Source organism: Python bivittatus, unplaced genomic scaffold (assembly GCF_059951505.1).
Source record: "Python bivittatus isolate LINGU-HERP-01145 unplaced genomic scaffold, Pbiv_v1 ctg000610_np1212, whole genome shotgun sequence".
Taxonomy (NCBI): Eukaryota; Metazoa; Chordata; class Lepidosauria; order Squamata; family Pythonidae; genus Python; species Python bivittatus.
In genome coordinates, this window is record NW_028277088.1 from 37,081,580 (window position 1) to 37,104,833 (window position 23,254).

General features: G+C 35.1%; 1 protein-coding gene across 2 annotated transcripts in view; it reads left to right on the plus strand.

Annotated features, from left to right (window-relative positions):
* Positions 1-23,254, plus strand: part of UBE2E2 (ubiquitin conjugating enzyme E2 E2) — a 185,872-nt gene that overhangs the window by 13,879 nt on the left and 148,739 nt on the right. For both annotated transcript variants that reach the window (XM_088150798.1, XM_088150797.1), the window contains one exon: positions 9,533-9,583. In XM_088150798.1, coding sequence (XP_088006924.1) covers positions 9,533-9,583 — 51 coding nt within the window. The remainder of the gene's footprint in view (positions 1-9,532; positions 9,584-23,254) is intronic.

The following is a 23,254-nucleotide window of genomic DNA, read 5'->3' on the forward strand; positions in this document are numbered from 1 at the left end:
ATATCATTCCTAAAGGTAACCTTACTTGATTTTTAAATCAATCAAACCAACTAACAGTTGCATTAAATGTTCCTTTTAATTCATTATTTTTTTTCTTTCATTCTTTTAAACAAATGTAAAGCTTTTGTCTGATTGGCTGCTCTGCTAAGGGTAATGCGTTTTTTATTGCAGTCCTCAATTCATACAGTTAAAAGATGCTCTGTTTCTATCATTGTAACACTTCTCCTCCTAATAGATACTTGCAAACCACAAAAAGCTGATGTAACTTTATCTTTTTCTTTTATTTCCCCTTTCCAATATATCATTCTATTTTAGAATTACTATTACAACGTTCATGTTGTTCAGTCACATCAAATTTTTGTTCTAATGTAGTAACAAACCTCTTCTTTTTTGAGCTTGTAGTGTTTTCATCTGAAGGAATCTCCCATTTGTCCATTTTGCACACACGAAGATAAACAATAGCAGCATCTAAAACCCCAACGGTAACCCAATAACCTCAACTGCAGATACACTAGCTTCAACTGCACAACTTGCATTAACTGAATTTTGGTTCACATTAAATATGCCCTGGTATCAATTTGCAATTCTCACTAAATCAAATATTGCATTATTTGAACTCACATTAATCACAGCCTATCTGTACAGAATGGGTACAGTTGGAATACATATCTCAAAAACACTTGTGCCTTCAGAGCTTGAGCTATCATCATTGAACATTCTCTATTTAGATCCAAGGCTATACTGACATATTTTGCTGTCTTTTTTGTTTGTAATTTTCCAAATGAGTGTATTTATTAATGAATAAAATGAGTTTTGTATACAAATGCATGTTTGCTGTTGAAATGAGTTGAAAAAAATTCTTAAAAATAGGTAATTAGATTTGAATCTGGTAGATGTTACATAATACTAACTTGCATATTTTAAATACAGATTAAGATGAAATTCATCTTTGGAAATAATGTTAGCAGAATGAAATTTAATCAGTATTTATACATTTATTTATTTTGATATATATGAGGGTTGAGTGAAAAGTGATGCCTCTACTTCCAGAACTTTAACTGAAATAGGAATGTTTTAATAAATGAAAGAAAAATAATCCTTGGAATGAATTCTTTTGTTAACTATGTAAAGAAGTAAATCACCAACATTTCCTACACAGTTCTGCCAATGATGGACAAGCTTCTTAAAGCTGTCATGAAATAACTCCATACATTGTTTCTTCAATTATGTCCTGACATTCCTTTTCACATGAGTCAAGCATGCTCGTAAAGGTATTCCTTCAATTTTAGGAAAAGGTGGAAGTCACATAGTAACAAGTCTGGACTATATGGTAGATGGGATTAGATCTAACTACTCAATTACCAGTGTTGCCAAGTTTCTTTCTTGTGCTTCCAAATTCTATTTAATTGTTGTTTCAAACATTTGAGTATTGCAGTGTTGCAACCTGAGTTGATAATTGTACCATGTTCAAGGAAATTCATGTGAATAACACTATCTGCATCACAAAAAGCTGTAATCATGAGTTTTCCTGTCAAAGCCTAGGTTTGGATTCTTTTTCTCTCACAGGTAGGTAAAGCTTTGTGATGATATTCCATGGGCCGAGGCTTTGTCTCTGGATTATAATGATGAGCCTATGTTTTGTCAGCTGTTACAGTGCTGTTAAAAAATCTTCACCTTCATTATGGTAGCATGACAACAGTTGCTGGCAAATTTTAACTCTTGAAGCTTTCATTTCTACCATCAACATGTGATGAATCCCATCTTGCATAAACTTTCCAATATTGAAGAACATCAGTAATGTGATCCACCTGTTCCTGTGAGATCCTGAGGTTGATAGCAGTTTCCCTTTCAGTGATCTGCCAATTGTTTTAATCAGCTCATTGATCTTTCCCATGTGAAGTTCATCAATTGCTATCATGGGTCATCCACTTCATTCTTGATTATACAAATCAGCTTTCCCAGTTTACCATTTTTACATTTTTTGGGCCAGGTACCACATAATACTCATTGTGGAGATAGTCATCTCCACAAACCTCCATTCAGCAATTAGAAGGATTCCTTCAGCAATCAAAAATTCAATCACAGCGCATTGCTTAAAGTGCACTGGCAAATACTCACTGCAAAATTGTATTTCATGAATAATAGTAAAGCAACATTTTCTTATAGCCAGTTCTCACAAACTAAAGTGAAAGAAGAGATGTTAAATACATCGGAGCTTCCAGAACATCAGTACTTGCCATGTATTGGCAACTTATAACATTGGAGGCATTACTTTTCTTTAAACCTTGTAATAGTAAGATTTAAAATACCTAAAAAATTTATAATGTAGTAGTTGAAGATAGTTGTGATAGAAAGCCCAACAATTTATAGCAGTATAAGAGTCATTACCACATGATATGAATTGCATCTGGTTTTAATAAATTTAAGACTTGTCATACAGTTCTCTTTTTATTTCTTTCCTCATCCTTTTCCTTCTTTTTATTACTCTGCAAACCATTCCGGGGCCCTTTCTGGATGATAAGTAGGGTCAAGATTATTTAAATAAATAAGTAAACCTGTAGAGATCCAACATTGACATTTGGTGGTCTCACAATAGCAAAAGTTGCCAAGATTTTTTATGTTGAAGGGCATGATTTTTTTAAAATGTGCAAATACAGTCTCATATATATTTATATAATATATATTATCCATTTTAATATTTTAAAAGCATATATTTTCTATAGGAAAGCTGTATATTTGGAAAAAAATCCGTGCATATCCAGTTTGCATAACACCGTTACTCTCACAATGAAAATCTTATACAAACATATTTGCATGTAAACACCCTTAGATAGGGAATTGTATCTGATGAAATATACATAGATTTCATTTTTGATATTGTAGTCATGTACATGCTTTTTTTTAAAAGCATCCTACATAAAAGGATGGGTGCAGATGCTAGTCATGCTTATCCTGCTGGCTATGTGGGATGAAACAAATGCAGAGGGAGCAGACCACCTCATGAAACACTTTCAAATTGTTTGAGGAATATTAGAGTTACAGGGGACTTGGTTTAAGAAATTATGTTCTAGGAGATATCCATTACATCACTAGATTTTCATTAAGTAGAAATAACTGAACTTCAATTCTAATTTTATGCAGCTACTTGAGCTTAAAAGTTTTTTATTCACTTATTTTCAAATTACAGGTAGTGCTTGAATTACAATGGCAATTGGGACCAGAATTTCCATTGCTAAGTGATGCGGTTGTAAAGCTCAACATCATGTGACTGCATGATGATAGCGACAGCAATCCTATTAACCAACCCCCATTGGTCGCTAACCGAGGACCCCCCCGATCCAAGCCATTCTGGGCTTGGTCCTTCCCAGCCCTGAGCCTTGGTACATTCAAGGTAAGGGACTGCCTCCCTTCAACTCCCACCAACTGGCTGTTCCCACCCCATCTTTGCCCTTTGGGCCACCATGCACCTTGTCTTGTGTGGCAGCAAGCAGCCCCAGAACCATGTGGCTCTAGGGCTGTTTGCTGCGCTGCAGCTCTGGGGCTGCAAGAAGCCCCTGAGCCCCACCAAAGGGCAAAACCCCAGCTGCCCTGCACTCTAAGGGCCCTGCTGCCCTGTGCTCGGCTGTCCCAGTTGACCTTCACCCTCTTCTTGCTCCCACTGCTGACAAGGCGTGTTTACACTAGCTGTTCATGAGGCAGCTGCTGGCCACATGAGGCCGCCTTCCCTAGGTCTCTGTACACAACCTCGGAAAGAAAGCCTTGAGTGGCCAGCAGCTGCCTCACAAAGGGCCAGGTCGGGCATGCTTGGCCAGCAGCAGGAGCAAGACGACAGCGAAGATCATCTGGGGGCACCAGAGTGCAGGGCGGCAGGGGCTGCCAAGTACTGGGAGCCAAAAGGGCAGAGATGGGGGAGATAGACGGGGGGGAGTTGAAGTGCCCCTGTGATTATAAGTCTGGGTGGGCTACCAAGCACCTGAATTTTGATCGACCGTGGGGGCACTGCAGTGTCATAACTTTGGGGACTGGGTATAAGTACCATTCATTTAGTGCCACTGTAACCTCAAACAGTTGTTGAATGAATGGTCATAACTCAAGGACTACCTGCAGGCATATTTTACTCTGATTATAGACTTTGCATTATAGCATATGTATATATTATGTCAAATAGAATGCAGGCACAGCTACTGAAATGTTCTTAAAACTGATTACAGTGTAATCCAGTCTTTTAAAGAATATTTCCAAATAAGTTTGCATAGGATCACAGATTTAGTCTTCAAATAAGCAATATTGTTTTAATAGTTTTTCATTATGCTGTGCCATATTGGCCTCATCCAGTGCCTCATCCAGTGCATCCAGTTGAGATCTTGGGCAGTTTCAGCTTCTTCCTTCTTTGTCCTAAGTGGCAGTCTGATTATTTTCTTTTGGGCATTCACACATTATATGTCTGATGCATAATCATAATAATTAATCCATAGTTCTTAATTTATATTTTAATATTACTGTTTCTTATTTCTCTGTTTATATATCTCAAGTTGGTGAAAGACTGCAATAAAGTTTTGAATTGAGCATTATATAAAAGCTTACTTCTTGTTATTAAATATGCACTGAATAGGACACTTTCAGCCACCTTCACTTGTTCCTAAAAATGTTATGTTTTGAAATAATTATAGTGCACTGCACCTTGCTCTTATCTGTCCTGGGATCTAGCTCTTCTTTTTTGTATAATTTTTATTAAAGATCTTTTTAAAAAGAAGATAAGAACTAATACAAATTAATATAAAGTGAGAAAAAAAAAATCAAAGAGAAAGTTAAAAGTGCAAAAAAGGGAAAAAATTAAAAGAAAAATAGAAAAGAAAGAAGAAAGATACAAAGAAGTAGCTTCTGACCTTTACAGCAGTTATAAGTACAATTATAAATTTACCTCTTACTCTACGGTTATAACAGAACTCTCTTCTTTCTATTCTGTCTGATCATCAAAACCATAAATCATAACTTCATTTTTTTTTATTTCACACAAAAATCTATAAGGGGTTTCCAGTCAGCAATAAACTGTTCTGTGATCTAATTCTTGTTTGAGTTACAGAGTGTTAGAATCCTTTAACTGGCTATTTACTAATCCTTGTAATTGGTATAAATGCATTTATGAAAGAAATTCTTCATAATCAATATAATAGTTATAGATTGACCTTATTTATATTCCTATATGATTATAGTACCATAATTTGCAGACTAGATACTATTTTAATTCTAGCAGTGGAAGAGTTTGAACAGAACAAGAAAGATTTAAATATTCTTGTGAAAGATATTTTGGAGAAAGCTCTTCTGGAACAAAGATATGTTTTTATTTAAAACACAGATTTTATTTGGATATTTTTGGAAAGGAAGAGGTTTGTTATAATTTTTAAACTCTTGTTAAACATGTGAAATTTAGAAATATGACTGTTTTCAGTAAATAACATGGTATTACATAACATGGCATTACATTATTTATTTAGCGTATAGCATCTCATACATGGACTTACATTAACTGCTAACATTTAGCCTAAGTTAAAAGCACTTTAAAATATGAATATTAAAAAGATCTAAATTCAAATACCAATTTCTAGCCCATCTAACTATTGAAGCACAGCATCATTTATATAAAAAAAGTCAGATACGGGGCCATTATATGCCCATGGTATTACATATACACAGTATATTCTTTCCCCAGCCTTCCTGAGGTGGTGCTGCACTGCAGCACCCTCCCCCAAGGCACCCCCATGCTATTTACTTGAGACTCCCCCCTCTTCCTGCTTAACGACCCACACATCTTGAGTTTACGATGGCAACAGGAAGTGCCAGGATTGCTGTCACTAAGCAATGTGGTCACATGACATCTTGCTTTATGACCGTATCACTTAGTGATGGAAATTCCTGTCCCAATTGTCATAAGTTAAGGAGTACCTGTAAATATTTTGACTCGTGTATTTTCACATAGGTTCACATATAATAAACCCTTTACCTTTTTTATTGTTATTTGCATTGATCATAAAAAATTTTAGAGATTTAACATCTTCAGTACAGTACTGCAAAAAGATGGTATATTTATCTTTTTTGGAATCAAAACAAGTGCTATAAGAATAACATGGTGTACTAATACCAATTTAATGATTATCTTAGAAGATGGGTGGTTGTGCTGATAAGCTGTGTTTACAGGGCTTACAGGATTGTTGTTTTTTAACAAGGTAAATGTGATCCGAATCCAGCTCCATAGCTAAGCAAAGATAATTTGCTTGATACCTTCTTCCCTTATTTTCTTTTAGGGAGTGGAAAGCAAGCAACAAATATAAGGAGGACAAATAACATATTGTATTCTGAGGCATTGTTTAAGTCTGTGTATCTTTAATATTATATTTAATATTCTTTTTTCCTACTTGTGATTAATCTACTCCATCAACATTATAAGCATGAAATGTTATTGGCGAGAAAGCCACACAGTGACATAATTTGCAAGGAATTTCACACATACATTAGACATTAGAGCCATGTTAGCATGACACTATTGATTCAGTCAATGCCACCACAGTTAGTCAGGAGGGTTTACTGAGCCCTTCCCTTTCTGCCCTCATCCATCCTAAACTACTCCCCCCTCAATGTGTCAATGGGAACATGGACAAAAAGTCACATGGAGAGACACAGTCATAAAATATATTCAATCCCTGTTTTGTGGGACTTCTCTAGGATTTTATCTTTATTCCATCAGCCACCAAGAGTATTAAATCCCCTTAATCTTCCCATCCCTGTTTTGATGACAGAATTGGGTTGAGTCCAGAACTGTTTAGACTGTGTACAGCTGTTTGTATATGATATGCTGACCACCTCATTTGTCCCAATTAAACATGTGCAAACAGGAACTAAATGTATTCTTTTCCAATATTAAATAAATGCTGAAAGTTTTAACTATAATTTCTATTTCATGATTATGGAAAAAAAAAGATTGATTAATTAATGTTTCTCTATTACTGCCTTGACCCTCCGAAATATACTCCCTATTGAGATTTAGCTAACCCACACTTTAGTTATCTTTCAGAAAGCAATTCTATTGTTTTTAATTAGATTGTAAACTGCCTAGTGAAGTACTGTATAAAAACTGGAAATAAATCTTATTCAAGAAAAGTGTTTATTATTTAAAAACAAAGCCAGGACTGTGGTTATGTATAAATGGTCCTGAGTTGCTGATGCATACTGATTTGGTTGGAACATAAAGAAGAGGGAAGAATAATGAAATATAGTTACAATAGGGAAAAATTATGGTGGAGCAAATGTATCGTTTCTTACTTCATATTTCAAGATATGCCAGCCCATTTTCTTTCCCTGTACCCAAATCCAATGACCTTGTAGATCAGTGATTCTCAACCTTTTTGAAGCTGCCGCCCCCCTAAGGAGCGGAAAATTTTTCAGTGCCACCCTTTGTGAAAATCCTGTAATTTAGGGTATGGGGGGGGGGGAGTTACTGAATTATAAAAGGCAAAAATTTTAAGTAATTTTTTTCAGTAGACTGACACACCAAATTTGTTCGATTTAACTCGATACTTTTGCCCTAGAAGGTAATTGCATTCCTTTTATTAAAATTAAAATGACTAATGCAAAAAAAATGCTTAAATGCTCTTTTATGTAAATACGTTTATTTCAAAATGCTGTAAATACGTTTATTTATTTTTTTGATGCTCTTTTTTTAAACTTTTTAAATTTTAAATTTTATTTATTTTATTTTTTTGCAAATGCTTTTTTAATGTTTAAAAATTCTTTATTCTTAATTAGATAGTTTAAAAAAACAGCAAAAAAATACGCTAAAAGAGTAATATCAATGAAACATGCTTGATTATGACAGTGGGACGGTTGTGCTTGATGGTTCAGAGCCAGTTTCTGAACGTTCGGTTCAATATTGTTAGAGAGATGAAGGCGCAAGTCCCCTCTTTCCACGATTTGGAGTCGACTTCTCTTTTTTGTAAAATTGTAAAAACAGAAATGAAGCGAACGAAAAGCAACTCAAGAAACACGGGTCAAATCAAACATTCGTATTGAAAGGACGCTCAACGCACGCACTGCAATTAATCGCACGGGAAGACAGCTGACGCATGCGCTGCGATTAATCGCGCAGGAAGACAGCTGACGCATGCGCTGCGATTAATCGCGCGGGAAAACAGCTGACGCATGCGCTGTGCTGGTTGGGATCAGAGAAGAATCGTAGTGTCGAGTTCTTCAAGGTCATCCTACCTAGAATACAAATTCATCTCGCCATTCTTAGAAGTGCGTGAGGGCAGCCGTCGTGTAAGTTCGTTTTATTGCTGGTACAAATGGTGTAAATCGGATAATCAATTTAATAAATTTTGGGGGGAATTTTAAAATTAAGTTCGAATGCCAAAACATGCTCATCGCCCCTCTACCGCCCAAAACATGCCCACCGCCCCCCTACCTCCCAAAACAAGTTCACCGCCCCTCAGCATCCTCCCACCGCCCCCCGGGGGGCGGTACTGCCCCCGTTGAGAACCAATGTTGTAGATAATCATTTCACATTGCAATTAGTGAAATGCATGTGTGAACTTAGTTATTTATCTTTAGTTGCAATCATATATACATTTAAGAATTAACTCTGAATAAACATGCACTGGGGTGCACATATCTGTGAAGTTAATCATAAATTATCTTCAAGGATCCTGGTTCTCATGTTGAAGTATAAAGGCATCATAGTTTGTTTAGATGCTCCTCATGGCAGTGGGAACCAGAATAACTGATGAAGCAGTACATATGAGCTTTTTCATGGGAAACCATAATGCATTATAAATTTTTTTTTTAAATTAAAAAAGGAAATCATAATGCATTTCATTCAGAATTGGTGTTTTTAAATCTTAATAAATGTAGTTTAATTGAGTTACAGACCCAATTTTCTGTTCTTAAAAGTTTGTGTAAAAGGAAAGCACAGTATAAACATATGTAAAATTGTGTTTCAGATAAGCTATGTACCACACTGAACTCTGTTATATGGATTTATTGACTTGCTAGTTTTTATTGCTGTTTTTCATGTACTTCGATTCAATTTAAAATAAAAGCATCTTTGCTGAATAGTTGAAAACACAGATGTAAATGACAAATTCTTGATTTTTTATATAATCAAAAAAGTTTTCAAAACATGATTTGGAATTGATATAAAGAGGAAGCCAAAATTAACTATTTGTGTATACTGCTTGTATTTATTCAGATATGAACTACATATCTGAACTGCTTCTGAATCAGGATTTTTCATTAATGAATTACGTTCTGTGTGACTGTTTTTTGGGATGGAAGCTACAAAAATGTTTTAACTATGTAAGCATTTCCCTTCAATTTCACAGCCAATAAGGATGTTGAAATATAAAATTATGTGGCATAGTCTTTCATTTGCAATTAAAAATGTACTTTTATTCCCTAGGATTAACTATCTTTAATAAAATTGGAAGGAAAATATTTTTTTAAATAGTTCTGTCATTTTAATTTCTGTTTCTTTTCTATTAAGGATTCAGAAGGAACTTGCAGAAATTACATTAGACCCTCCTCCAAACTGTAGGTGAGTTTTGAATTTTATTTATCTGGAATAAATATGATATTTCATCCAACACAAATGTTTCTACAGTTTCATTAGAGTTAAGATGAAAAGGTCTGGTTGTTATTGTTTAGAGTTGTTTTTCGTGTGGCTAAATTTTTGCATAAGTTATCCTGGAAAGATAATGATGGTAGAAAAATTAAACGTATTGGTCAAGACAGCCTTTGAGCAGTAAATATTTCATTTTTGTGTAGTTCTTTGTTGGTTATTGATTTGTGTGGCTGGCAGATTTAGTGAAAACATATTAAAGCCACACTTGCATATTTGGGGGGCTTATTTTTCTTCACAATGAAGCTCTTGTAGAAGCATAATGGATTTGTGCCAGTACTGAACTTTTATAGGATTGGGATTTTGCCATTTCCATTTATTATTCTGCCTAAATAGTGAGGGCATTTAAAGCTCTGTTGTATTTCATCTAGACTGAACTGTTTGCCAACTTAATATCCATCCACTCTTGAAATTTAGTCAAGATTGTACTTAAATTTTTAGAAGTATTTCTAACCATGAATGTTAAATGTATATAGTCACTAGTAAATTTAGTTTGCTTCTTTAGAAATATTGTTTGTTTAGAAGTATTATATGTCAGAGTATGATGGATATTTTATTTCATTGAGCCTATTTCTGATTTGAATTTAATACAATATATTTAATAAAAGCTGACTTCTTGATATTTTTAAAGTAGTAATCATATGTTCAATCTTGGCAAATGATTCTAGAATGTCATGGAATATTGATGCTAAATTGTCTCAGGCAAGTTAGATAGAAATGCTTTGCAAAAAAACCATCTTTATTTCAATTGTAATTTTGCAATTTCCAACTGAAGGTTTTATACTGTGCATGTCAAAGGCAAATGGCAGATCTTAACCCAGGTGTTGCTGATGATGACTCTTAGTGAATTGATTTTCTACAATGTTGAAATAGTTAGGGGAAGGGCTATAGTGCTATATGTTTTTCAGGAAACTTACTTCAAAATATGTGTGTGTGAATCTGCCTCTTGTAACTCTGACTGAAAAATTCTTTGGAGATGTATGATTGTTTGAATCCCACTAATATGTTGTTCTTTACTCTTCACATCCTACTCTGCATTTTAAAATGTTTTGATTAATAATAACACAAGTCAAAGGCAATTAAAAATGTGTATAACCAAGTTATTTTAATTTTTTTTTCAGTATTTTAAATTGTTTCTGGGAGGCACAGATTTGATTAGGAAATGACTAATTCAATTGATGTAGGCTATATATAGTCAAGAAATAACATTCTACTACTTTCATGATTGTTTATCTGTTGTATTTTAAATTCTTACAGTCTGGCTTGTTTATTTTGTACTAAACAAAAACAAAAATGTTTTCTCATGCATTCACAACATTACAGATACTGCAACTTAAAGAAAGCATCAAAGATAAAACACCAAAAATAAAAGATTTCAACCTTTAAACAGTCCAAATTGATTATGTTCTATCAAGTCAATGTTGACTCATATCAACCACATAGATTTTTTTAAAACAGTCCAAATAGTACAGAAAAATCTTTAAATTTCCCTCCAATCTTATGTAGCTTAATATCTGTTAGATTCTTAAAAGGAGAAAGTAAAGTAAATGTATTTTTGGAAGAAATTACCCAATATTTGTCTCAATTCATAATATTTACATAGGATAGTTGCAGCAGCACTGGTTGGTGAAGATGGTGGTGTATGGGAAAGATTCACATGAAAGCTGTCAGAGTAAAGGAAAATAGCTTGTGTTGTTCTTCCTCTCCACATTACTCCTATTCCAACTTCAATATACTCTCAAGCTGAAGGAAAAGATGCAGCAAAAGCAAGAAAGATTACCGTGTAGTCAGATTCTTATTCATAGTGATTCAGCCCAGCTCTGCTATGAATGGCCTTAATATAACAGGAAAAACTGGATGTGCACAATCAGTGAAGTCAGGAAGTTACTGTTTTTCACTGTCACTTTGTACAGCTTTATCTTATTCTTTTATCCTCATAAGAAATCACAGTTCATTTCCATTACATCTTGGCTGTTTCTGTTTCCATATATTATGTAGAAATCCATCAGGCTCATAACTTGAGGGAAAGAGGGAGGGAATATATCAGATTGTTTTTCACCTTGTTTCCATGCCATTATTGCTACATAAATGTTTTCAAAGAACATGAATATGTTTCTGTAATAGACTGTTTTTACAATGTATACATTTCATGTAATAGATGCTGATTTAGGCAGTAAATTTCAAATGAATGACCATTTCTCAAGTGTTTGAATGTTTTCATTTTTATAATTATACAATGAGGTTTTATTTTAAATAATCAAGAAGCCATATTTTACTTTTTTTGCATAAACAAAGTTTATTTTACAGAAACACTTTGTAGAATAATTTGTAAGACAAATCTGAAAACTGCATATTAAATTATGGACTTGTTCCTTGCTTGTCTAGTTAACTGTTAACTGCTATTTTTACAAACTATTAAAATTCTGTCTCTTATATGTATTACATTGAGAATAGAAAATAGGTACATGGTAAACAGTGGAAACATACATACAAAGGCTGTGTTCTTGTTTACTGTATCTTTGAGCAAAGAACTGTGATTCTCTAAATATGCAAGATATTATGTGCCTGTGTCATACAAGGCAGAACTAAAAGCATCAGTGTTATTTAATCACACAAGTTTAATGATGACTTCAGGCACAAATGCAGGCATAAATTCAGTTTTCATTTATACTTTGCTGAGGTGTGTGATTTTATAGTATTTCAGTGGAATTGGTAATCCAGATACTAAATTTAGATTTTCTGTCTATATTGCAATTAACATTTATGGATGGGCCTTATAAGTTATTATTGAAAAGAACTTAGCAATGGATGTTTATTCTTCCCTTAGGGAGTTAAAATATTTTGGCTTTTAAAACTGAATACCATCCACATTTACATAAACACTGCATATAAAAAGAAGGCCAGCAGCAGCCAAACAATCAATTCAATCTTCCTTGAGATACTACATATAGGGTATTTGCCATGTTAAGTAAGTAAATCTCCTTTGCATCTTATTGGTGGCCTTCAAGTATTGAACCATAGTGTTAATGCTATATAGCAAAAGAAGCCATATACAATATATTTGGACAAAGGAAAATGATAGCAAAAAATGCTACTTTGTCCTTAATTGAATCCAGCATCTGAGGATTTTTTTTTTCTGCATGGATGAATAGAAGTAATAGTAAAACAGATGCATATACTGAAAAGAAAGTGAAGCAAATAATGAGGCAAATCTTCAGTCTGAGATTGGGAGTATGTGTAGAACCTTTGTGCCGGTGGGAATTTATATTATCTTCCATCAGTCTTTGCAGTTAGCAAATTTGAAATTTGAGGATTAGGAAAGCCTAGTATGTTGTATTAACCAGGTACTTATTCATTTGGTGCCAGAGAATGATACAATTGAAGGAAGTTTAAGGACTATCATGGCTCATCTGCCAGCTATAAAATTATGATTATTCAAAACAGACAAATCCAACAATGGGAGAGAAAGTAGTTGGAAAAGGTCTGGGGGGACAAGTTCAGAGTGGTCAAGGTCTATAATTCAGCCTCTGCCATGGAAGGCCACAAGGCACAATCTTGTAATGCAGTGAGAATATCTGAAGGAATGGGGAGACAGGGAGGGGGGCTTTTTCAGTAATTTAAGAGTGGAAATTGCAGCAGGAGGTCTCAAAAGCATGCCACTTTATTGCCCTCTGAAGCACCCAAAATGACCCAAAATAGCACTGTTGAAATGTGATCTCTGCTCTTACATATTAAATCTCTGGGTGACAGAAGTCCATAAATACGTTCAAGGGAATATCTGCAGGACACAGATTTCTCACCTATGTGGAATAGACCACTGAATATCATTACTATCTCTTCCAATATGTCAGTAGTCATCAGGGATCTACTATGCATTTATAGTAAGGCTTTGTGACTTTGAGAGCTCACTGAAGCTTGTGTTGCCGGAAGGGTGGCTGCAATTCCTAGTAAAAGAACGAGTATACTTCTCCAAAAATATAACTTCGAGATCTTGGATAAAATTATACTAACCTCAGTTTTCAGTAAAATGCCAAGGAACATGCAGAAGCACTGCCTCTAGCAGTCCTTCCCCCTGCCCCCCACGTTTTCCTGTTGAAGAATGAGGATTCTAAACTTGAGTGCAAGTGGAACATAGAGAGAGAGATACAGATCTCTTCCAGTTTAAGTGGATAAAGGAATAAGCCTGGATGCTTCTTGGCTTTTGTCCATAACAAATGCTTGTACAATATGTAATTCTCCTTCATTGAAAAAGATTGACAATACTGTGTAAGATTTTCCTACTGTACATTTTATCTTGCATATGAAAAGTACAGTAGATCCATGAGATACCATATAGTTGCTCATTTTCAAAACAGAGCTTTATATTTTCAGATCTTTTTTCTGCATATGTTATACTTTTTTTTTCCCCTATGGTATTACATTTTCATGAGTGTGTATCTCTATGAATGATTACCTTCCCACTGATTTTGGTTATAGTTTATCTTGAATGTTTTATCAAGACTGAGATATCTTGATAGCATAAGACTAAATTATTTTTATTTCTCCTTAGTTGTAAAGCCTCTTCAATATGAGGCGACATCATTTTTGGTTTTTGGCAATTCATTCATTATTAAAAAACATAAATAATCCTCCAAGCAAACATTTTTTTTTTATCTGCACTCAGTCGTTACCGACTCTGCAGTGACTGCTTTTGGACGAGTCCTTTGCAGTTTTCAAGGCAATGTGTTTCGGAAGTGGTTTGCCAGTGCCTCCTTCCTAGAGCAGAGCCCAGCTGGCGAGCGCAGGAGGCGGGGTTTCCGTTGCTTCGCGCCTTTTTCGGGCAAGTACGGCTACCGCACTACCGGCAACTGCTCCCGACTCCTTTTGCAAGGCGCCGCCAGCATTTTTCCTCCCACTGGAGTGAGAGTACCCATTTATCTATTCACGTAAGTTTTTGAACTGTTGGGTTGACAGGAACTGGGGGAGGAAGCAGGAGCTCATTCTGCTACACGAAGGCTGGGCTCAAACGGCTGAAGTTTGACCATTTCTGGCCGGCAACTTTCAGCGTCATTAAGCCGCTGCGCCACTGCATCCCCTCCAAGCAAACATGAACTCTGCTAATCTACATACAATTAATAAACAATAGTGCTTCAGCAGTATTTTCTAACTACAGTAGTGATATTTATTTGAAATGAAAATGTTTAGCAAATACTATGCAAAGATGAAAAAATGAAAAATAATATACTGAAGAAAATTGTAGACAACATTTAGGGTCTATGCACCCACTTTGAATCAGTCTATGTGTTTCTTAGAACTTGTCATGATCAAGGCTGGAGGCTTCCACTACAACAATTTCAGACCTCTTCTCTCTATTCTTGGTACATTCCAGATGCATTGCATCCACAATTTTTTATCCTGGCATTTGGGGCATGGTGAATGAACCCATCCAGATTGTATACCAATAGAATATGTACAGTTCTACCCAAGATTTTAATGATTAAATTAATATGAGTCATCTTCATGGTAATGCGTTTCATGGGCAACAAAACTTATCGGCAGACAGGATTTTAGAGCTGAAGTCCTTAAAAGGTTATGAAACTGAGAAACTGTAAATGGTTTATTATGCCAGCTTTCAAGGATCCATCTAATGCCTACTTACAGAGGTTTAAGAAAACAAGGTTTCTTTAAAGATTTCCTGTGGTACTGCTAAACATTTAGGATACATGTTCTTAACTTTAACATGTATAAAGAAAACTAGATTATGTGTTCTTATTAATAATGCTAATTGATAAGTATTAATTGTTAATTTGGGTGACTTCACTGAAAAGCTAATCAAGCTCTTCATTACTTGGGCAACTTGATTTATTCAATACAGTGTCTTTGTTTTAATTAAATGTGGTTTTGCAAGTTTATTCAGCCATTGAATTTGCTACAACTTTGAATTATATCAAAACACATGCCAAATGTTTATTAATTATAATTAAGTTATCTATATGCAATTATCTTTGTTTTCCAATTCTTCAGTTTTCAGTTTACTTTTTACTATGTTTATTTTTTTTTCCACAAACACTTTCTAGAGTCTTGACTTTATTTTTCTTAGAAATAGAGAATTAGATTAGGCAGGTTTTAAAAATACTTCCAGGCTGCTTGGCAAGAAGACAGTTACTGTCACTTTAACTAAAACCATGTATCATACAACATAACAGCTTATTATATATCATTAAACAAGCTTATTTAAAGTACAATAATGAAAGCATTCACTTGATTTAAGATTAATAAAAATGTTCAAAAGAAGTATGTTGCAGGTTCATTTGCATTGATTGAAAAGCTATTAGTATGCAATTTACAGTGTGTTCTGCACAAAATTACCATTTAGGTGACCTCATGTATGTAGAGATAACTATTGTGCTTACAAAGATCACCAAAATCTTGTAAGCATGTGGTTTTCACTTACGTAAGACTGGCACTTAGTTCTTGGTCCTTAGGCTTCCCCTCTAAACAAAAAAATAGATTTTGAGATTTGTATTGTAAACAGGGATTTAGTGGCAAAAATATTTTTTTAAAAAAAGTTCTATGAAAATTGAAATACTGATTTGTGTGAAGTGGGTAAAGGATTCTTCTGTTGGCACAGAAATAGCTATTCTGCCAAAAATTGTGTATATAAAGTATAAAGGAAAAAGAAAAAAGAAACACAACTGCATGTTTTGCATTTTGTAAGAGAAAAATACAAGGCAATAAAATACTTTTGAATAGTAATTGCTATCTGAAAGATGCTGAATCTTTAGATTCTAAAATATGCATTTTAAGAAAAGATTGGAAACACAATCTCAAATGTTAAGAGGTACATGTGTGTTAGCCACTTACAAATATGACTGAGTTGATAATGTATAGGAAGATTTACATCTCCTTGAGTACTAATGTGATTTTATAGTTAAGTTTGTCACACAGTTAATGAATCACAGTAAGTTCATACACTGTTTCTGTGACATGGAGTAGTGTAAGCATAAGACTATACAATATCCTACTAAAATCAGAGATGAGAAGACTGAAAAAAAAACAAAACCAGAAACATGGGGGAGGGGGGAAGAGAGAGAAAGAGTCTTCTTCCTGAAATTCTCTGTCTGTCTGGCCTTGCTTTGAATCACTAAACTAAACTGTATATCAAAACTATCTGGAGTGACTACCTCATTAGAAAGTGATATGAAATATTTGATGTAACTCTTAAATTGATAATTGTCCTCATTTAGCCCTGTTCATGCATTTTGCCAATCCTGTCATTTTAAGGATTCTGGTTCTTGCTTTACAACACTGAATGAAAATGGAAACTTAAATAATGGAAAAGCATTACAATTTAAGCTTGTTTGCACTGCCCTTAGTGACAATGAATATAAGCAATAATATGTAGATTTTTAGTAATTATGTATATTTATTAGAGTTCTGTTACTAACGACTACAAATGAATATATTAAATGGCTCTCTAGAATTCTGTCAGGCCTAGCCCAAGGAACTCCAAGAGACAATGCAAAATCAGTTCAGCTATGTTTATTAGCTACAACCTCTAGCAAGAATCTTCCCAGACTGAAACCCCAGCTCCCAAGTCAGCCAGCCACAACAGTGTGAATTCCTCAGGGAGGTGCCAGTCTCATCCTCTTGTAGTTCCCACGCTCCATCGGCGAGCTAAGAAAATGCTTATCTCCCTGAGCCTGGCCTTCATAATTCCATTCCATCACAAATTCCATGGATTGCCATCTTTAAAAAATAAGAAATTAGGATTATGGCAATGAGTTATTTTAATAAATTTCTAGCATAACATTGTTATCTGAATACTATATCTGGACTTTTTCTGAAAAATCTGCATATGATAATTTTATACATATGTATAAATGGGCTATTCTCTGATAAGCTTTTTATATGAATGCTGAGAAATTTGTCTTTCTATATGTCAAGCAAGGCTTTGACACTACCATACTACAAGTGGGTAGCTTTGATGGAACTAAGTAAGTGGAGCCATTAGATGTCTTTGTATGCCTCCTTACTTTTTCAAATAATGGCTATAAACCAGATATCTATAGAGTCTAGTCTTCTGAATGTGAAATAATGCAACAATTCCTTAAAAAAAAAAAAGATTATTCTGTCCTTCACCTTGCACCAGCTGTAGTAGGTGTGCTGAACATGTACTGTGTTCAGTCTAGATTTTGCTTGTAACAAGGTATTTCTAATACTTATTAGGTATGCATTTTGCTGGGATTTTCTGGCTTGCCTCAACTTGTGTTTCTACAGTGGAGGTTTGTTGGGGTAATTAGGTATAGATGTTGTGGGGAAATCCTGATGTTGGTATAGTTTACAGGATATTGATTAATCTTGCTGGGTTGATATGGCTCTCTGTCATAGGCCTTTCTTGATGTGTGTTTTTTCTCATTCTGCCTCTCTCTAACATAGCTTTCCTAAATTAGTTTATTAATTGAATAGCATGCTGCATGACCTCAACAGCATTCTCTGTTAGAGGAGAACATAGGAGCCTTGCTGCATCAGGAGTCCCAAGAGGATGCTTGTTTTGATTCATTGCTATGCAGCATCTTTTCTGTCTAAGAAGATAGGATAGCATATGCTGCGCCATAAGAAAGGGCATTTTAGTTGGCTGATTTCAAGAAAAAATGAGTCTGAGCCCTGCTGTTTTTTGAACAGCTATCACTAAGTCTAACACAGTGTGATACCTATTTTTCTTAGCTGCTTCATGGCCCAGCTTTTCAGTCTATCATACTCTGACTCTCATATATATATATATATATATAAATATATATATATATATATATATATATATATATAAATAAATAAATAAAATAAAAAATAAAAAAATAGCTTTGGAAAAAAATATATATATTCATATTTAACTGTCTTATTTACTTTCAAGAGGTTTTTTTTAATCCATTCCATTTTTTAAAGGGAAGTGTTGGCTTCCCTGCCATTTCAGTAGCAGCAGGCATAGAAGACACATTGACTGCTGCCTACAGATGTACACAGAAATATGTATGCAGAGAACTATGAATGTGTTCATGCCTACCTCTCATACCAAGTTTAAAGATGTGAAACATTTATATATTTATGCTATCTCTACCTGGTTGTTTGCTTGATACAAAAAAAAATCTACTCAGTGTAAAGATCAGATGGACTATGAATATGACTCACTTTTGAAATAGTATTAGGTATCAAATTAAATACTTACTTAAGCTGAATTGAGTGCTGAGTTTGTTAGAAAACCGGATTTTGGTTTGCAGCTAATATTCTTTCATATCACTGTGCACAGGCACAGTGTAGTCTACATGCAGATAGAGAACTGATATCAAAGTTACATAGCATCTAGAATTACCAGTTCAGTCCCTCAAGTCTTGAACCATTTTATACATGATTGATTTCCTGTTGTTGTTTGCTAGATATGCATTTCTGACTTACATTGCAGGAATCTTTGGGATTCCCTCAATAGAAACCACATTATGGAAGGTAATATTTTGAGGAAATCTGTTATGTTTGGAGAAGACATTATTATTTCTTAAAATCAGAAACAAATTTAAAGATGTAATACAGCTAAATAACATAAAAGCATAGTTAGTGCAATAGTAAGAAATGTTCAAATTGTATGTACTCATACATCATAACAGAATAACTGTTGTAGTTTTAGTGGTCATCTTCAGTTCTATAAGAAGTGATTAGTTCATTTCTGTATTTAATTATCTCAATTCCTAGTATATGTAGAAGTATTATTTAAAAGCAGGGTTGCCTCTTCATATTTCTAATCCATCTATGATTATCAGAACACTAGGTATCATCCAAACTAGTGCTATACTAGTGGAGGCTGATGAAGTTTATGTCCAAAACTTGGAAGGCATCACATTGCTTCTCATTCATCTAGAGTTTTCTAGAATTTGGACTAAAGTAATGAATGAACTTTCAGTGTTCTAAAAGTAATGGAAAAAACTTCTATATAAGCCTATAAATATGATACAGTTAATAGCGGCTGGTGAAATTTCTTGTGATGAGAAAAATAAGACCATTAAATGAAAAGATGGGAGGGTACTCTAGTAGAACCTTCTCTTTCTACAGTAGGACATATCTTTAAGATATACCAAGAAACTGTGTAGTCTTTTTTCAGGCTCAAAGAAGATGTTACTGAGCATATTGGAAGAATATTGATTTCACGTAAGGATTAGGTTAACAGAGGAAGAAACAAAATAGATATGATTAGTTGAAAATAGAATGAAGGAATTTATTAATAATTACCATAAATATTTTCACAGAGCATGTGACCCAAAACTTTGAGGAAAGTGGGGTCTGGCTAATATATGGTCAGTGTTATGTGAGAGTGTTGGTAGTGATGGCAGCCACTGGAATGATCCCGAAGAAGAAATGAACCGTCAGTCCTACAAGTTAGATCAGACTAAGAAACCAGTGCCATGTAGATCAGTACTACTTGTATTGTAAAGCTAGTCTGAATGTGCTTGCCTCCAGCCATCCCTCCCTTTATCTTCATGTGAACTAGGGAGGGTTTTGTCTGAGACATTTAGTCACATTACATTCTTGTCCCATGCTCAGTGGTTTTAACTGACCCTTGCCTAGGTAGCAGCTCTTCTTCCTGTCCTTCACGGTCATTCACTCTGCCCTCTACATCACTTCCCCCATCAGCCTCAGTCCCTCCTCCTGTGTTCCCTGAAAAATCTGAGTCTAAGCCATGGGAATAAAGTGCAGATGTGCTATTCTTCTCCTCCCCAAGATCACTTGACAAATCCTGTAATGCTGTCAGGTTCAGCCCAAAGAACTCCATGAGACAGTGCAATACAGTTCTGTTGCGTTTATTAGCTTCCACCTCAAGACAAATTTCTCCAGACTGAACCTAAGTTCCCAAGCCAGCAAGCCACAACACCGTGAATTCCTTAGGGTGGTGCCAGTCTCATCTTCTTAAACTTCCCACACTCCTGTTGAGGGCTAAGGAAACGCTTATCTCCCTGAGCGTGGCCTTCATAACACCATTCCGTCACAAATGCAGCTGTACCCTAACAGCTTCTCCAATAGATGCCATATGATGCGAGAATTACAAATGAATTTTAATATTTAACAAGTAGAAAAGGGCCTTCCAAAATTTGATGTAAATTACATGCCTCTGTCATGATTGGCTAACCCTCTGTATCTAAAAATATGGTCCAGAAATTGCTGTGCTGTTTCCTGAGCTGTCAAGAAACCCTTGCAAGGGAGGAAAAGAGCCAGTTTTGTAAATAAAACCATTACTATCAGATTGCTAGTATATCCCTGGGATAAATCTAGTGATGCTGTGGCCCAGGGCTGTAAAGGGTTATCTAGAAGTTGTGGCAAGCCAGCTGCTTTTCCAGGAACAGATCTTGCTCTGTGGCAGACATGACAAGATGAAACATAATTCCTGATGTCTGCCTTTCTCCAAGCTACCAGAAGTCCTGAAGGAGTCGATGTTGAGACTTAAACACATGCCGGTGTCTTGCCATTCTATTGTCATGGCAGAGTTGTAATACTTCTTTTAGATGAAGGGGAACATACAAACCTTTGGGCAACAGCTGCCCCCTATGTGAAAGGTGAAAAATTGTCTTGTTGGATTCCCTGGAGGTCCCTTTTATCTGACCATTGCCTTAGTAGCAGCTCTTCCTCCTGTCCTTCTAGACCATTCCCTCTACATGAACAACAGATGTCAAAACAAAAGTAATACATGAAGCTTTATTAATAAAAGCAGCATACTCACACAGGAGAGCTCTCATCCCGTTCACCTGTGGCAGGAGAGGTTGTTCATCATGACTGAAGTCCACATGTAGCAGTCTTTAGTATGCATATTTATATTTCCAGGCTCACCCACCCACCCACCCAATCCAGCAACAGAACCAGCATTGGAGCAATCAATCACAACATTGACATATCATCAAAAACATGTGGAAATGGGCTGTAGTTCCTGCTCCCCACACTGAGTGTGGGAAACCAGTCCAGGAGAATGGGAAACTGGTTACATGACTAGTGAGAGCAAGATATCAATTAAGTTGTTAGAGTGAGAACAGTTAATTTTTAGCAAGCAGAAAAGCTAGAAGGGGAAAGCTGCAAGTCTGTAATCAGAGCTTTGCAGCGCAGAGAAACAGCCCATGGCTTCCTCAGGGAAAGGCAGGAAAAGTGACAAGAGAAGCTAGGTTGACCTGGCTGGTCATCCAGAACAATTCTTATATTAAAGACCCATGTCAAAATTGGTTTCCTTCGAAAATTGTCAGTGATGCATGGAGGCAATATCTTCTCTTGACTGAAGAGAAGTTCAGTCAAGGACTGAAAATTTTAAAATATACCTCAGAATATTTAATTGAATTTAAATATATTGTTATCAGAAATAACAGTAAATTTGGATAGATGGGCTTTACATACAGTGAGTATTTGAGCTAAAATTAACATCTTGTAAATTAATGTTTTGCTTTGAGTAATCTATACCAAAATCTAAACAACAGTGTATTGTAGACAGAATAGATGAAAATGGAACTTTTGGCATTAATGAAAAATACTGTATTTGGGGGGAAATTAAATACTACATTCCAACAAAAGAACCTCCTTCCAGCTATTTAGCATGCTGGTGTCATTGTCTCACCCTGCTTTGTAGCTTCAGGATCTGCACAGCTTCCCATTTAGGGATTAATGGATTCAGATTTTATGAGCAAATTTCACAGGAGATTGTCAGGGTATTTGTCATTTTAAGCTGAAGCTTAAATGAATGTAGGTCATGCAGCATAGAAATGTTTCTAAACCACAAATAAATCTATAACAGTATGGCTGAAACAATTTTTCATTTTGGATTGGATGAGACAAAACTCTGATCTTAACCCAACTGAAATGTTCTGGCATAATCTGAAGTAAGTAGTTCATGCAAGATGGCCCCAAAATATCAATGAATTGAAGTAGTTCTGTAAAGAGGAATGGGACAGAATATCTTCTTGAGTGATATGTAGTACTTGAAGCTCCTGAAGAAGTATCACACAGAAGATTTCTATTGTTGCTGATTATAGGATATGTAATAATGGTCTTCAGTTACATCCTTGTTGAATATTATGAAAAATGAATTAACACCAAGAACAGTTTGCAGTATATCAAATTACCAAGGAAGTTGGAAAACTTCCCTTTATTGGATGAATTTAAGCAAATGATGAATAATCTGTCATGGATTCCTGCACAGAGCAAAGGTTGGATTCAGTTTGATTAATATGGGATAAAGATTTGCTCCAAATACAAAGTTTATAAATATTCTGTGTATGCGGATCTGAATAATTATGGATATATCTGCTTTTTCTGGAGTGGAGTATATATGAGAGGAGATACTAAAGGCAGAAATGCAAACAATTCCAGTGGGGGGAAAATGGAAGACAGCTGGAGAATCGAGTGTATCCATACAAAAAACTTGGTTAATGTGAAACAGGAGATAGAAAGAGGGAGGGATGACCAAAGAAAATTACATACATACGTAGTCTAGATTTGTAATGATGGGGTCAGAGCAGCTAAAGCTCTGAATGAACTGAATTTACCAAAGGATGGTTGAAACAAGAAGATTCCAGTTCAAATATAAGCTTC